General features: G+C 38.2%; 1 protein-coding gene across 1 annotated transcript; it reads left to right on the forward strand.

Moving 5' to 3' along the window:
• Nucleotides 1-2298: 2298 nt before the first annotated feature.
• On the forward strand, nucleotides 2299-17280 carry LOC121859287 (C-factor-like). The gene is made up of 5 exons (XM_042356064.1): nucleotides 2299-2531; nucleotides 4548-4599; nucleotides 5334-5524; nucleotides 16589-16738; nucleotides 16992-17280. Exons 1-5 carry the CDS (start codon nucleotides 2400-2402, stop codon nucleotides 17214-17216), a joined length of 750 nt encoding a protein of 249 aa, XP_042211998.1. The 5' UTR covers nucleotides 2299-2399; the 3' UTR covers nucleotides 17217-17280.
• The last annotated feature ends 1002 nt before the right edge of the window (nucleotides 17281-18282 follow it).

Genomic DNA, 18282 nt, shown 5'->3' on the forward strand with positions numbered 1-18282 from the left:
CTGTCATTGGGCCGTATTGATAGTCATTACGACGATAATGACGATCACGATCATCATCTCGATGATCGTGTGTCGGGATGCAACCACCCAACGCTGAGTGCCATATTCCTAGACACTTACATGAGCGTGTAAACACGGCAGCTCGTGTCGGATGGCAAAAAATTTTTTGGCCATGCGCTAGTGCCAAATGTATTATTTCACATAATTAGAAAAACGATTTAGAGAGATATTTAGTTGCTATTTTATACCAGCACAATAATATATTGTAAAATATATTTTTTTATAAAATTGAACTTTATTATCTGTTCGAAACAAAATAGATAATTTTTTCATCTGAGTACTTGGCAACAATGTTTGCGCTCGTGTTATCAAACATGGAGGTAGTAAGAAAACGTTCTGCAGCTCTGTCTGAAACCCAACGCATGGCACTTTTGCGCCATATTGAGCAAAGGTCAATCATTGAGGACAGGTCTACAAGCAACACCATAAATGATAGGAAAAGAAAGGCCTGAAAATATCAATTGTAAAAATTAAAAGTAAATAGATTTTTTTAACCAAAGAGTGGTGTTGTGTGTATCATTAAAACTGTGATGTAGCCGAGTATTGCAGAATTTTAGAGCAAATTATTTGTATTGATAGTAAGCTGTACTTAATCTTTATTTTATTAGTGACAGTAAATATTTAAGTTAAAGAATAAAGAAAATGAAATCTAATGCTTACTTATGTCGTCATATTTCTGCCTGACACACAAGACATTGTAGATCGTAAACCTTAGCTTATATTTTGTTGAAAATGAAAATTAACGTTTATACTAAACTATATTACTGGACCAAAAACTGTGATATTTTCCTTGCTAACTCAAGATAGAGTGAGCTCACTTGGCTTTTTTTTTTTTTAAGGGGATTAGCCCACCTGGGCACAGGTCAATGACCCACATCGGGGCCTGGGGGGCGAAAATTTAATAATAATAATAATAATTCATAGTAAATAAAATTTATAATTAAAAGTAAAATAAAATAATAACAATAATAACAACACTGTAATAATGATAATAAAGAAAAAATAATAATAATCAATAGTTAGAAATGCTATATGTACTGTATGTTGTGTTGTCAATAGTAAGAGAAACAATTGAAACCCTGCAATTGTGTGTAAATGAGGCAGAAAGTCAGATCATCAACCTGGGACTTGGTCACATATGGCAGCAGGGTCTACCATTAGACAACACATTATGCTGCCAATATCTTCCCAGGCGGTAGTACCTCCCTGTTTGATAGCTGCCTACTAACTACTTGCCTCATTCCGGAAAACATAAGTGAATTTCGTGGTTCAGATGGTTGAAATTTTATTACTACTACGACAAAAATATTGTATGAATGAATAAAGATAAGAAACATACCTTAAATGATAACAGAAGTAATTGTTAATTGAAGATGAGGCTCACAGCACAGACAACAGTCGGAGCTGTGATGTCAACATTCCAATAATGTTTCAAGTTCATAACAGTGTTGTGAAAGTTCATTTATCCGTATTAACACTTCTTTTAATTGTTCTTATTAAAAAAAAAATAATATAATTCGACGTAGACATCTGTAATATAAAGTACTGGAAGAACTTTCATAAAATATAATGATGATTATTATTTGTCGTAAGGCAGCTATCGGGTGGGGGTAGCCACCCGATGTTGTTTCCAACATTTCAGGGATATGCGTACGGTTCCCTTCCGATACCTCGATTATCGGGATGACTATTAATAGACCAGCACGAACACTATCAATTGGCATTGTGCTTCGTAATGACTATCAATCCGGCCCATAAAGTTGAAGGTGTAATCTTGGAGGTCGGTCCCGCTGAAATTTGTTATATTTAATAATTTCAAACTGTGTATTTTTTATCATATGATATTTAGTGTTATTATATCATTTTTTTTTCATGACAGCCCCGGCAGACATTCCTCCAAAACTTACTGAGTACTAAATAAGTTTCAGCACAACAGGTCTAAGGTTTTTTACGAAATATATTAACGTGACCGATTGCCCAAGCGGCTAACGAGCTGAAGAGGAAGTAAAAGTAAGTAAAAGTTTTGTAAACGACGTAAACACGATCACAGAACACTTAAGTTAAAATTTTACTACGAACTGTACCACGGAGAAACTATTTATTTTTCACAAGACAAGAATCAAGAATAAAATGAATACCAATAATAACAAAACTGAAATTGAAATTATTATTAGATTAAATGAATGTCATCTGTTGGAAATATGAATAAAAAGGATTAGCGGCCTTGTTCGTAGTTATTTTCTAAGATTGGTTCATTTATTATTATGGTTGCACCGACTAATCTGCATGACTTGTTACAACTGAGAAGTGACAGTTAATTATATTTTTAAGTTGTGGCAATGATTGGTCGCAGTGTATTAATTACAGGTAGTAACAGAGGCCTAGGGTTGGAGATGGTGAAGCAGTTAGCAGGCAGCAGCTTCCCGCCCCACCACATCATAGCTGCCTGCAGGAACCCTAATGCAGCACAGGTGATGAAACTGACAGTATCTCAGTTGATTTTGGCAGTCCTGGAGTAGATGGCAGTAAAGATTCGCTTTAACGTCCCCTCCTGCGTTTTTTACAGGGAAATTTATTTTTCCGGTGTGTTTTGTTTAAATCTGACCCTCATTTTCTTTAAAAAAACACATTTATGAGAAAATGTCAAAGAGACATGTAGAATTAACCAGCCAAAGAAACCTACCTAACTTCCTAGCCCGGGAGGGGTGGGGCTTCCTTGCCATATTAAACAGAAAGTACTTATTTTGATATCTGGTATCAATGAAAACAACTTTACTGAAAGAAACGTCATGGTATAATTTAATGTTTTTTGTAGACGTGAGAGTACACTTGGACTGAACAGGTTGGTTGTAAACAAGCAGAGCAGATGACCACACATTAGCAATGACAGATTTTAAGGGGAATAGTTACAGTGTGCCTTGCACGAGTGTAGGACAAAAGCCCCTAGAACAAAAGTCCCCCAGGAGAAATAATAAGAATTTTTTAAATAATTCATTTTTTTACAGTTTATGAACACTAACCTAACCTAACCTAACCTTTGGGAATTCTGTTATAGTTATAAAGAAATATACAAGGAATGTTTATTAAATCTGCATTGGCGTATGTTTTGTCTACTGGGGTAATTACTCCCCTGACATTCAGTGACCTCACTGGGCCCTCGGGTCACCTCAGTAAATACAGAATGAACATGAAGGTAAAATATGTTCTCTTTCTTTTCCATTTATTTAATAATGTTCTATATCAAAACTGAAAGAGTTATAATATTCTAATTATTTAAATTGTAATAATTTCATAATTAAATCTATATATTTTAAATATTTCTAGTGACCCTCTCTTTAACATAAAAACAAGGGGCTTCTGTCCTATTTCGCACCTTTACTGAGGGGCTTTTGTCCAGGCCCCGCCTTGCACACTACAGGTGATTTATGGTGGTAAATTAAAATAATAAGTTGTATCAATTTTATTACTTACTATGAACCAAAGAACATCTGTGGAAAAAATAAATTAAATCGAACAACTGGTGTTAGCCATCTGCTTCAATATTACTTTAATTTTGACCCATTAGATGGCCTTATTCTGAAGGTAACAGAATAATGTATGGCGGGTATATTTTATTTATTTATTTATTATTATTTTTTTAGTAAAGGTGGATACAGTTAATACTAGTAGGACTTTATGGAATTGCACCAAATTTTCAGGAGATTTTGTTTGGATGATACCGAATAATAAAATCGAGAGTGACAACATTGTAGTATTTTTTCTTTTTAGCCTATCCTAAGATAATATTTTTACAGTAATACCCCACTTTAAGCGGTTCTCATTAACGGGTTTCCACATTTACGCGGTACCCCGTCAGAACTGGAATTCCCACTTTACGCTGTGCATCTACTCATATACGCGGGAAGCGGCGCGGGCAGGGTGCGCACAAAGTCGCCCAGTCATCAAAACATTACCGAGTTCTTCACCCGCCACCCACCACAGCTGGCCCAAGTCAGTGATAGTGAGGATATGGACTCATATGGACTTTGAGGGGTTTGACAAAGAGGCCCTGCAAGCCTCTGTAGTGGATAGTGATACAATTGATACAAGTGATAGAGGTGAGGGCCAATTCTGCCCTCTGCCTCGGAACCAACCCCCCATCCCCGTGTGCCCAGCCATCTTTTTTACTAATGTAAGTGTTAAAAAACCTAATATTATTGATATTTCTCTATTATTAATTGTGTGTGCATACCATTATAAAATTAAGAAGTTACTTTTACTACAACGTAGGTATTGTGTCTGAAAAAGTGGAGTTTGGGGGTCGGCCCAGTCTTTATTTCAATTAATCCCATATGTTCTGTTGTTCCATTTACGCATTTCCCGTTTTACGCGGGCCTCCGTGGGTTCAATTGACCGCGTAAAGCGGGGTTATACTGTATATGGCTGTAAAATGATGATGATAATGATGGTGGCAATAGTGATGATTAATAATGTGCTTTGTTTTCCAGGAACTGAAGCAAATGAGTGAAGACCACAATAACATTCACATCATTGAGCTTGGTGAGAAGTGACTGTGTTTTTCCTTCCTTGTGTATTTTGATGTCCATTGACTAAAACTAAGATAATACTTTTACAGAACCATAGTCAGAATTACCGGTAGTAGTTCATTACCTGTACAGTGTGTCAGTATCCTAGAAATACCTATTATAGCTTGATCTTTGTCATGGTAGCTACTCTCTAAAGGTACTGTAGATACTTTTAGACATTTTCTTGACATTGGTAACTTTATCACGTATTTAGGATTATTATGTTGATCTTTTTCTCAATGTGGAACTCTTAGACAGTCCAGTGGTCACAGTGTCGTGTTTCTTCACTTTTTTAACATTTGGTCTCACTCTGATCTCGCCACAACACTTTTGTAAACTCCCCAGGTCCATTTTTCTTATCAAATGTGCCTGTTTAACATATATTTTCCAGAGCAGATGAATAAAGCTTCTTAGAGCTGTGAGGGATGAAACAAACTTTAATTGTGTTACAGGTGTGGGAGATTGTTACAGGTGTGGGAGATAAGTAAAGTTATGTTTGTCCTATTACAGATGTGGGGATGAAACAAACTATAGTTGTCTCTTGTTGCAGGTGTGGGAGATAAGTAAAGTTATGTTTGTCCTATTACAGATGTGGGGATGAAACAAACTATAGTTGTCTCTTGTTACAGGTGTGGGAGATAAGTAAAGTTATGTTTGTCCTATTACAGATGTGGGGATGAAACAAACTATAGTTGTCTCTTATTACAGATGTGGGGGATGAAAGAAGCTACAGTTCACTGGTTAGCCATATCAGTGAGATTGTTGGATCCTATGGCTTGAACGTCTTGATAAACAATGCAGGTGTTGCCCCCAAGTCCACCCGCATAAATATGGTCAACTGGAAACAGATGACAGATACCCTCCATATTAATACCATTGCACCACTTATGTTAACCAAGGTACATAGTACAGTAATACCATTTTAACTACTAATGCCAATCGCTTAATTGTTATGCTCAGAGTAAGTGACTGACAGTATAGATAGACCCTAATTTACCAAGGGGTTCCATTCCTGAGAAAACTTTCGTAAATCGAAGCACATTTTCCCGTAGATTCCCATTGTAAGTGCCGAGATGGGTTCCTATGAAAAAGAAACTAACTCCCAAAACATCTTGAAATGCCACTAAAAAAAATTTTAATGAAAATTTTTGGTGTACTGTGCACACTGATAATAAGTCAATAATAAACATAGAGGTGAAATACAAGCAGTATAGCAGAGTACAGTAAGCGAAATTATTGCTAAATGAGGGATAACTGCAAAGCACGGAGAGCGAACAACAGGTTCAAACGACAGGGCAGTATACACTGAGTACTACAATAATGTACTCCCTAATAATTTTCCAGTACTCCCTAATAATAATAGAGTATGGTAATAATAAACGAATTATAAATGGTTTTGAAGTTAAACGATTGATTTATTAACACTGATTTATTAACACCAAACTTCTATAGAAGAAATTTTTTGTGAGCACGAAGTAAGCACAAAATTGAAAACATTTCAAAATGCATATGTCAAAATTTAAAAAAAAAATGTTATGATAAACATTAAATTTTGATACATAGCATATCATACAATACAACAGCACATATTTTATGTACTGTACAAAAAATAGCTCCCTCCACACTTAAACCATTCTCTGGATAACACAACACAGTTCAGTTGGGCAGTCACCAAGCTGACTCAAAGACATGTGTGAATGCCATGACATCACATCAGGAGTGATTGAGGACATTCTTGCTGTTTATCCAAAATTTGCTAGCCCACACTGATTAGTCCTCAAATAGAATATGACTTCTACTGTATATGAACCACTGTCCTATGTGGCAGTGAATAGTGGTATCACCCACATGACTTTAACCTACCCTGTATATATGTTGTTAATGAATGTGATTTATTTCTTTGTGTATGAACCTCTGTCCTGCATGGCAATGAAAGTGATAGCACCCTTAGTGTCAAGACCTGACTGAATTTCTCAGAATAAGCAAACTGTACTTCAAGCTTTGCCAATAAATTTGTTAACCGTGGCTGGGTGGTGAGTAAGCAACACAGTTACAGGCTACAACCCACTGAGCCACTGCTTCCACACATACACACCCATACTCTTCATTTTTCTTATTTTATAGTTTTATAATATACAGTAGTCCCTCGGTTAACGAACGCAATTTGTTCCACAGAGTCTTCCGTTAACCTAAAATTTTGTTAACTGAATCCATTGTTTCAATGGGATATTGGGTAATTGGTTCCAGCTCACAGAAAAGTACATAAAAAGTAAAAAAAAAAAAAAAGGCAGTAAAGTACACTTACTTTGAGGTGTGTATGTAGAGGGTTCCTGAGGATGGAGGAGAAATCTCCTTTCAGAGGACCCAAGCTTGATGCAGTAATTTCACCAATAAAATTTTAAGTTCACTAGGTGTAATTCAAGATTATTTTATTTAAATCAACACTGCATTGCGCTATATACTGTATTATCAATACGTACCATTTTGTACTGTACTATACAGTACTGTACTGAACTATATTGTACTGTAATGTACTATATTGTACTGTTTTGTACTGTACTGTACTATACTGTACTGTACTATACAGTACTGTACTGAACTATATTGTACTGTAATGTACTATATTGTACTGTTTTGTACTGTACTGTACTATACTGTACTGTTTTATACTGTACTGTATTGTACTGTACTGGTTTGTACTGTACTGTAATGTACTGTACTGTTTTGTACTGTACTATACTGTACTATATATTACTGTACTATACTGTACATGTTTTGTACTGTACTATATTGTACTGTTTTGTACTGTACTGTTTTGTACTGACTATATTGTACTGTTTTGTACTGTACTATACTGTACTGTACTATATACTGTACTATATTGTACTGTACTATACTGTACTGCTTTGTACTGTACTATATTGTTCTGTTTTCTACTGTACTATATTGTACTGTACTGTTTTGTACTGTGCTATATTGTACTGTACTATACTGTATTGTACTGTACTATACTGTACTGTTTTGTACTGTATTGTACTGTACTGTTTTGTACTGAACTGTTTTGTACTGTACTATACGGTACCATTTTGTACTGTGCTATATTGTGCTGTGCTATATTGTACTGTACTATACTGTACTGTTTATACTGTACTGTACTATACTGTACTGTTTTGTACTGTACTGTACTATACTGTACTGTACTATATTGTACTGTACTATACTGTACTGTTTTGTACTGTACTATATTGTACTGTTTTGTACTGTACTATATTGTACTGTTTTGTACTGTACTATACTGTACTGTACTATATTGTACTGTACTGTTTTGTACTGTGCTATATTGTACTGTACTATACTGTATTGTACTGTACTGTATTGTACTGTACTGTTTTGTACTGAACTGTTTTGTACTGTACTATACGGTACCATTTTGTACTGTGCTATATTGTACTGTACTGTATTGTACTATACTGTACTGTATTGTACTCTACTATACTGATATGTACTGTTTTGCACTGTATTGTACTGTACTGTTTTGTACTGCACTATACACCGTACTGTACTATGTTTTGTATTGTACTATACTGTACTGTTTTGTACTGTACTATACTGTTTTGTATTTACTATACTGTACTGTACTGTTTTGTGCTCTGTACTGTTTTGTACTGTACTGTTTTGTACTGTACTATATTGTATTGTACTCGGAGTGAAAAAAAAAACACGGATCACCTTAAGATTCTCCACCCCAGCCCATTCCACCTTTAGAAACTCCATCCTAGCACTACCTCGGGTGGAGATTCTTCAGGTGATAAAAAATGCATTATTTCAGCATATTTTTATTACTAAGCAAATATATTATAAAAATATATTAAAATTCTTCGTTACTTCAGTTTCGTTCATAAATTAAAATGTGAGAATTTTTGTATAATAGTGCTTCATAAATGGGAGTCTGCCTGTAACCAATTAGTACAGGTAAACCTCTATTTTCAATGGGGTTAGGTTCCTAAAAATCCAATCGCAGGTCAAAATATCGTAAATCAGGTTCATTATAACATGGGGTTCAATGGGATAGATTCCTGGCCAGTTGGATACCCATATGTATCACCGAAAAACAAAATAAAATAAAAAAATCCTAGAATACTACTAGTACTACAACACAATTAAACAACACTCACCACATCATTATGGACAAGTTTGGTCATCATCACATGTCCCCTTCAAGGCTAAGGTGGAGTGGAGACATCAACCCGAGTCCTACACAGACTTTGGGGGAGTCTGAAGAGTGGGGACTGGAGGTGTAGCCTTCGTCCTGGCCTTTAAGATGGTGAGCTAATGACTTACTAGACATTTTCAAAGTCACACTGTTCACTTCACAGTCACTAAAGCAGAGGAAAACACTTTGTAGTCAGTGCAAGAACACTTTACAATCACTAATGCAGGGGGAAGCACTTCACAATCACTAATGCAGGGAAAGCACTTTACAATCACTGATGCAGGGAAAGCACTTCACAGTCAGTGCAAACACACTTCACAAACACTAATGCAGGGAAAGCACTTCACAGTCACTAAAGTAGAGAAAACACTTGTCACTAAAACTGAGTACATGTACTGTACCTGTATAGTACAGTACACTTAAAAAAAAATAATTTCTTGTAGCTGTAAGTGAAAAAAGCAATGATAGCTTAAAAATAATGGTTGTCGCTGCTCAGTGCTCACCTTGTGTTCACACCAAGAGAGGCAAAGCACTTTTCAGTCACAAAGAGCATAGCAAAAATCACTTCACAATCACCAAAACAGAGTACTGTACAATATGAACTTTAGTGATGTTCTCTCACTGTAAGGTAAAAAAAAATTGATGCTCTAAAAAAAAAAAAACATATTGACCAATAAACCTTGAGCTCCATTTCTTAGACACATGTAACCAAGAAAAACAATAACTAGTTCACCAGATGGCTATGAGGTGGCGTTCGCGTAGATGATGCCTCAGCTGACAATTGAAGTGAGTGATGTGTTCCACATACCACCTTGGCAGGATGATGAATATCGTTAAAGCGAGTTTGTTTGCATCACAAATAGGGGAGTGGTCTTAATATACAGTATGAGCATCGTTAATGCAAATTATCATAGGTTTGGACATTGTAAATAGACATTTACCTGTACTGCCCGCATTTGTATACTTTTTCCAATGTACAGTACTGTACATTTTAAAATACTTTTGCAAAACTTCAGTAATGCACAAAGATCCTTGCAAGCCTCTGCACACACTTCTCTATCAAAATACAACATTTAACATGCAAACCATAGTACAGTACACCCCTGTACTGTACTGTAGATTCATACAGGTCTTGCATATTTTAAATCAGTTGCCCTGAATTGCACTTAAAACCTTTAAATTACTGTACTTGTAATAATTTTTGCCTGATATGTTAAATGAATCATCCTTGTAAGCAGTGATTTTAAACCCACATTCTCCAGGAAGTACAGTACTGTATACTGTACACTATCTTGGATGAAGCCTAAACCAGTGGCCTCCTCATATGTGGATGAAATAAAAGACTGAAAATGGTAGAAAAGCAGAGGAGGCTTTGAGAGATGATAGTAGTACAGTATTAGAATAAATAGCAGACAGCTGAAGTGGCAAATAAGAGGATTATAGTCTACATTTCATACCTAGTTGACTTAACATACAGTAAAAAGATAACTAATAAAGAGGACATTTTGTCATCTTCATTTCAATATCGTACTATCTCACCACCTCATAACTCGTAACATATTGATTTAGTAGCCAGCTTGAACAGAGTTAGAAAATGTGATGTATTGTATATTATGTTACCTCACTATAGTATATTCAGGAGGTCCCAGACTTACGAACGGGGTTAAACTTAAAATTTACCGTATTTTATTTACCTGATGACTTATTTTTTCTTTCAGTTGCTGTATTTTGTCATTCTGTTTCTTCTTTTGTCCTAAATTAAGTGATTTTAGGTGTATATAAGGACTTGGGCTATGATATAGTGGGATTTTAAAAATTGTTTTGTAAGTACGTTATGCATATAGCATGTGTGCCGACTTACGTAAAAATCCGACTCACAAACGTTCTCTGGAATGGAACCCGTTCGTAACACGGGGACCCCCTGTATATAATCATATAAGAACATGTTGAAGCTGTGTTTTGCAGTCAATATGAGCTATATTTACTGAGTCGATATCAAGTAGCCATTTTAATAACCTTACAAAAGACATATTCAGTCATTGTACAGGAGCTCCCCTACTTACGAACATTCAAGTTACGAACTTTCAAAGATACGAACTAACCCGTCCGTATGTCCAATTGCCTGTTTGAAAACCGCGCCGGGTCGTAAGTTCAACCGCCGCTCAATAGATGGCGTTGGCTGTTCAGCATCACCCTGTATCCCTAGCACCATTGTTGTTGTTGTGTTCCTCTGCTGCCTCACAGTGTTATTTGTGGTTTTGATGAATATTATTGACCCCAACATGTCTCAGAAGCGTAAGAGTGATGCCAGTGGTGATGGTGGTAGTAAGAAGCGTCGCACTATTACGTTGAAAACTAAGGTGGACATTATAAACGTTGTGAAAGAGGTGAGAAAATGATGAGCATAGCAAATGCTCTTGGGATGAATCGTTCGACTGTTGGTTCAATTTTGAAGGACAAAGAGCGCATTATGTAACATGTGAAAGGTTCTGTGCCAATGCATTCCACGATCATTAGTAAGAAAAGTGGCTCAGTGATCGTAGAGATGGAAAACTTTTGAGCGTGTGGCTGGACCAGCATCAGCACCTCATGCCTATAAGCCTTAACTTAATTCAGCGCAAGGCCATAAGTCTCTTTGAAAACGTAAAGGCTAAAAATGATGAGTGTTTATTTATTATTACTATTCATGCTATTCATACATTAAAATACCGTTTAAGGCTGGTAAGAAATACTGTCGAGTATTATTGGGGTATAGCTGTCTGTACAACCTTTTTTTACAATGCTGTATACAGTACCTATTCAGTATTGACAAGAGTAATGTTGGACTTACGAACAAATGGACTTACGAACAGACATCAGGAACCTAACCAGTTCGTAAGTATGGGAGCCCCTGTACTGTATTATTATTCATTCACATGGTAATAATGAAAAGCCTCAATGTGTAAAATTCTCGAGTCAAAATTACTAAATGGGAGTAAGAAGCGTGGTTTCTGGATACAAGAGGAAGAAGGAAAATTTGAAGTGCAAGATGTGATGTGCAGTATGTGGAATGAAAAGGGTGTAGGGAATATAAAATACAGAAGTCACGCAAGATGAGAAAAAGAAAGAATTATCAGAGAAAGCTGACCAGGGTTTACTAAGGTAGTGCAGGTATTGACAAACTGAGAAAATGGGAAATGAAAGATTGGTGTGAGAAAGAGAAGGCCAAGGAGGAGATGGAAAGTTAGGGTAAAAAAATACAGGTTTGAACCCATCTATTCTGGCTCCCTCAGAACCTGAGCAGTGCCGGACCTTAAAATTTATGAACCACAAAGGGTTTGCTAAAGTTTGGTGTAAAGTCATTTACTGTACCGATAAATGAAACAGAAAATACAGTACAGTACAGGTTAATAAAAAGTCAAACCGGTACAGTACAGTATATAGTACTGAAGATTTATATCTAGCAATAAAAAATATTATCATGCAGTCTTCCCCCAAAATGTAATATTAATGGACAAAATAAAGCAAATAAGACTAATAATCTGCCAATTATAGAGGCGAGTTGCCACATGGCCACTGTTTTTGTGCAGTAGCTAATTGACGCACACTATGCTCCATGGGGAATATAACTTGGCCATATATTCTGTATATTCATATTTAAATACCTGTATCTTAACGTCTAGTGTCGACATGCCATAAATCGGGAAAATTATAACAGAGTTCAATAGGATATGTTCCCAGCTCCCAGCCAGTCAGACATCCACGTGTATCACCAAAAATAAAATTCCTACAGTAATAAAATAAATAAAGCACAATTAAACAACACTCATCACATCATTAAGAGCCAACCTGGTCGTCATCATATGTCTCCTTCGAGGCTAAGGGGACTCTTGAGACGTCACTTTGACTCCCACACAGCTTCGCTATGTTAAGCTTCACCTCCAGAGACGCCGTTTTCCCAGGTGCCTTGGTCTTCCCCAGACTTCAGAGTAAACAATGATAATTTACAAATAATGATACTGACCGACACTACTCGCATCAAGTTCATAACAACAGAGGTAAAGCACATTAGTCACAAAAATCACCTTATGGTCACCAAAACACAGTTCAATGTGTATGTTAGTGATGTCCTATAAAATAAAAAAACACTAATACTGACCGATAATCATTGAGCTACACGATCATGGACATGTGAGATCACCATGGAACAAAACACGGGACTGTAGTGCACCGGGTGACCACATGGCGGCGCGCGGGTAAACCACAGCTGACAAGGACACCGAGAAATGCGTTCTATATTCCACGTTGGCTGGACGATGACCATCGTTCATGCAAATATTTTTTATCATAAATAGGGAAGTGGTCTTAATACATCACCATCATTCAAGTGAAATATCGTAGATAAGGAGATTATAAATTGGGGAATACATGAACACTATAATGTACAGTAGGATCTCAAGTTTAGCGAGTTCTAGATTTACAATTCATATGTTTTGCGTCACCTTTAAAATTTCCCGCCTCTCAAGAATAGCGAGTTTCATTACCAGTTTTGCGAGTCAATGGCGAGTGGGCAGCGCGCATTGCCACGGTCTTTTGTTATCCGCTTAGTGTTTGTTGTTTACAGCAGTTAGTTTGAGTGAGCGATGCAGTGACCTTGTGTTATATAACCCACTGTGCTTACATTTTGCCAAATTCTTGTTTAACTATTAACGATTCTAGTGTATTAACGATGAGTGAGGTGCGTAATGTAAATGTCGGGAGTGGTTCTGGTGGTGCTGATGTCCCTAGAGAAGGTCAACAAGGAAAGCCCCAAGCCAAACGTGACTACCGTAAGGGGGTCAAGAAGAGAGGAAATACACCCTTGAAATGAAACGAGAGATGCTTGAAATGATCAAAAGTGGTGCTAGTACCTGTGAAATCATGCGTAGGTTCAACTGCCCCGAATCAACCATACGTTCCCTTAAGAAGAACAAGGAAGCCTTAACTGCCTCTATGAATATTCTCAAGATTTTCTAGTAACAGGACGTTCTCCGATACTTCACAACGAAACCTACTGCTTGTTATCACAGAACATTACCTTTACAAGTGGGTGGAAAGAAGAACCGTGAGCAGGTCGACCTGTCTTAGATAAGGCGTCAAGCACATGTTTATTACGCTGCAGTTGCACAGAAGAAACGCTTTAACTCTCCACCACCGTTCAATACTTCTGTTGGTTGGTTGGCTGCCTTTAAGAAGCGTTATGAAGTCAAGTTTGCCCACTACCATGGGGAGAGTGCATCATGATGTCATAGCATCAGAAAAATATCCACCAATCTTTCAGGGAATGGGACAACTGGCCGCCGCCATCTGGCCGCAGCCCAACTGGCCGCGGGAAACTCGCCGCGGCCGACTGGCCGCCGCGGACTGGGGGTAAACTGCAAACGCCTATTTAGGTTAGGTTAGGTTAGGTTAGGTTAGGTTAGGTTGTCAACAAAAAGTTCCATATGGCGGCCAGTCGGCCGCGGCGAGTTTCCCGCGGCCAGTTGGGCTGCGGCCAGATGGCGGCGGCCAGTTGTCCTAGACCCAATCTTTCAAGCTCTTGAGAAAGAGGGTGGTTATTGCCGAGACTAGATCCCCAATTGTGACGAAACTGCCATTTTCTGGAAGCACTCACCTAAGACCACTTTCATTGCCAAGGATGAAAAACAGGCAAGGGGTGTAAAGACTCCAATGGACAGGATTACAGTTTTATTCACAGCTAATACAGGTGGAGATTTCTTGGTGAAACCCCTGGTTGTTAACCGTGCTGCCCGTCCTAGAGCCTACTGTCATGCCAATATGTCAATGTTTATTGGACGTCTAATAAGAAAGCTTGGGTGACAACATCTTTGTTCCTGATGCCCAACAGCACTGCCGGAGGGAGAACTTTGACTTCAAAGTGATCCTGGTGATGGATAATGCTCCTGGACACTCTTAAGTTTCTAATTGGACACAACCCTAATGTGCAAGTTATCTTCCTTCCTCCTAACACCACATCGCTCTGCAGCCACTTGACCATGAATTCATCAGTAATGTTAAACTGTTCTGCTATCAGTCACTCTATAAAGACTTCCGTCAGCAGACAGACGCATTACTCGAGTTATAACAAATCGAGGCAGAACTTTCTGACAGTGACCAGGCTCTACCAGCTAACCAGGAGGAAGAGCAGGAGATCGTAGATGACTCGACCTCCTAGCACCTCACCACCCCACAACCATGAGGTGTTATCAGTTTGTGAATTTTGGAAGAAATATAATATTAAAAATGCAGTGGACAGAATTGTTGAGGCATGGCATAAGATTAATGTTGCAACAGTGCTACACGCATGGAAGCCTTTGTTCGCTAACTCCGAGGTAAGTGAGTGGAGCAGAGCAGACCGAGGCAAGCGGGGAGAGGCAGTTTGTGGTGGCAACGCTAATGAACACAGTGGAGACGGCGCGGCAGTCCCAGCACCGAGATTTTCGGATGTTCAGGTAGAAGATTTGCAAGAAATCGTTGGTCAACATCAGCAGCAACTGAAGAAATGTTGGAGGAGGATGAAGAACAATCAGAACCACAAGCAACACAAGGGGATGACGTTAAGCCTGGTGAACCTACAACATGCCAGCTGACTGAGTTGCTCACAACCATCGCAAGCCTCAGTGAATAGCTAGAAGAATACGATACCAGGCCTCATGCTCAGAACCATAACTGCCTTGTCATTGATAAAGTTCTAGAGGAGTACACGGCCATATACATGTCCCATGTGAATGCTGGTCAGCAGGCCCTTATTACTGGGTACCTGCACAAGGCCCAGCCTGTTATTAAGGCCTTGGCAAACATCACTTTAGGAGATGATGATGGCACCACCGATGATGATATTGAAGTGTTGGGTGACTTACTGGTGGAAGAGCCGAGGGATTTGATGCTGACGTTAGAGGAGGTGTCAATGAGGGAGGAAGCAGTAACCAGCCCTCCTTGCCTCGGAACCCATCAAGCATTTCACTGACTCCATCAAGGTACCGGGTAAGTTATTCTACAGTAGGAGTGTTTATAAATATTGTTATCACCAATATGTACAATATAATATATATGAATACATTACAGTAATGTCATTTTTTTGGTGGGTTGTAGGTCATTATAGGGGGGTTTGGGTGACACCGCAGAACTGATTAGGCTTATTTGCATGTATTTCAATGTCACTAGTTTCACGATTTTAAATTTTGTGATGCTAAAACCAGTATCAATTAATCGGGAACTCTAGATCCTACTGTATACCTTGTATGCATTTGGGGGGATAATGAGTGTGTGTAATCCTTGTGTAAGTCAAGTGCAGTTTAGCATTACCATCACATCCACCACTTTACTGATATTTTTAAAACCATATTAATGGCTACATAAAAGCTAAATAAAAGCACAAAACAGAACAGTGAGAGTCCAAACTGGCAGATGTAAACAATGCCAAGACAGCCAATCACAAATAAAGCTGGACCACAGAAGTTATCGAGCCAGACGGTGTCAGGTCAGAGGGGTATAATCTGTATTACAACAGAAGGCATGAAAATTCAGGAATTACAGAATGCATGAATGATATGAGAGGTTGTCACATCAGTAAGAGTGAGCAGATGAAGGTGAGTGAAGGCCAAGTCTGTCTTTACTTTTTGACCTTGGCCACCCTTGCAATGCTGCAGGAAAATATTGCAATACAAAAAGTAGATTTGTAATTGTTACATGAATAAAATTGTACATTTTACGAATTTTCTCTTCATGACAGGCTTTACTTCCACTGATAAAAGTAGCAGCTTCACAGTTGGATGGTAGCAGCCTGGCAGTAAAACGAGCTGCTGTTATTAATATATCATCCATATTGGGCTCCATTGCAGAAAATGAACAAGGTGGCCTCTATCCTTACAGAGCTAGTAAAGTGAGTACAGTGTGCATAAATTATATTAAATGTATACTTATGGAATAATTTAACCAATCACAGAAGAAAAAGTATAAAATGCATTTCATTCATTCTCTCTTAAACATTAAAACCAGTACAGTTATCTGTATCAAGTTGTATTGTTGTATGTAACACATTTTGAACACCAGTGCGTATGAGTTACAAGATCATTTGTACTATTTGTATGGCTGTAATTTAATTTTCCTTGCAAGTCCTTTCCTTTTCCTTCCAGGCTGCCTTGAATGCCATAACCAAGTCCCTGAGCCTTGATTTACAAAGCTCCAACATCCTGGTAACCAGTCTCCACCCTGGTTGGGTTCAGACTGATATGGGAGGCAAGTTGGCTCCACTAACTCCTACACAAAGTATATCAGGAATCATCACTACCCTCCACAACCTGACTGAGCAGCATCATGGAGGATTTTATCAATACGATGGACAAAAACTACCTTGGTAAATCACCACATCAATTCTTTGATTTCATTGTACATAGTTTTGTATAGTAAAGAATTGTTTCTACATGTGAGTGTATCATAATCCAACATGTGGGTGCATCATTAGCCAACATACAAACTCCAAGTAAAAATACCTTGTTCCTCTACTCTTGAGAGATGCCAGTCTTGGTGCCTCAGAAATTATTCTAGTGAGTGATGCTTTAAGGTACAGCACAGTATAACCTTTCTTGTCTCCTGTCCAGCTCTTTTAATACTATCATCCTACTTGGCTCTTACCTGTAATACTATCATCCTATTTAGCTCTTGTAATACTATCATCCTACTTAGCTCTTACCTGTAATACTATCATCCTATTTAGCTCTTGTAATACTATCATCCTACTTAGCTCTTACTTGTAATACTAGCATCCTATTTTGCTCTTACTTGTAATACTGTCATCCTACTTGGGTCTCATTTTTTTTTTCGTGGCCTCCAGCATCCCCCGATAGCCACACCTTCGCCACCATTTTATTACCTTAAAATTAAATATCCTTATATATAAGTAGCTACCCTAGCTGTGTTGAGTTAGTTGAGCCGCAGATCTATGTGGCATTCAGTGACTGTTGCCTCAAAGTCCATATCTGACACTGTTGTCGGCTTTGGGACCAATGCTCTTGTTCCCAAAGCAAAGCAATGCTGACCTAAGCAGAAAGAAGGACAGTCGACATCTCAACCAGGCTGTAACATAACTTCTGGACTGCTGCTTCTGTTCAGATAGCACCTCCACGAGTCTGGCGTAGAAGCATCTTGTATTTGGTCCCATCCCGCCAGAGGTTGTGAACACCAGAGGAGTGAAGCTGCCCCGATTGAAATTTTGAATTATCTCACCATATGCCCAAATCTTTTCGTTCTCGTTCGTCCTGTGTGCAACATCGAGAGCTAAGTTACAGTGACATGCGGCCATGAGATCAAAAATCCTTACGTTGAAGAAGGCTCGTTGTCCCCGTACCCAGAATCCTTGAGCACTGATGTCACACGGGCTTCATTGGATGTGTTTGAAGTCCTGTAACAGAGGTTCTCACCGTCCAA

Source organism: Homarus americanus, unplaced genomic scaffold, assembly GCF_018991925.1.
Source record: "Homarus americanus isolate GMGI-L3 unplaced genomic scaffold, GMGI_Hamer_2.0 scaffold36188, whole genome shotgun sequence".
NCBI lineage: Eukaryota > Metazoa > Arthropoda > Malacostraca > Decapoda > Nephropidae > Homarus > Homarus americanus.

Coding starts and splice junctions, on each gene's coding strand:
- LOC121859287 (XM_042356064.1), top strand. CDS start 2,400: ATGATTGGTCGCAGTGTATTAATTACAGGTAGTAACAGAGGCCTAGGG. Junction 5,525..16,588: donor CACCACTTATGTTAACCAAG/GTACATAGTACA, acceptor TCTTCATGACAG/GCTTTACTTCCACTGATAAA. Junction 16,739..16,991: donor ATCCTTACAGAGCTAGTAAA/GTGAGTACAGTG, acceptor TTTTCCTTCCAG/GCTGCCTTGAATGCCATAAC.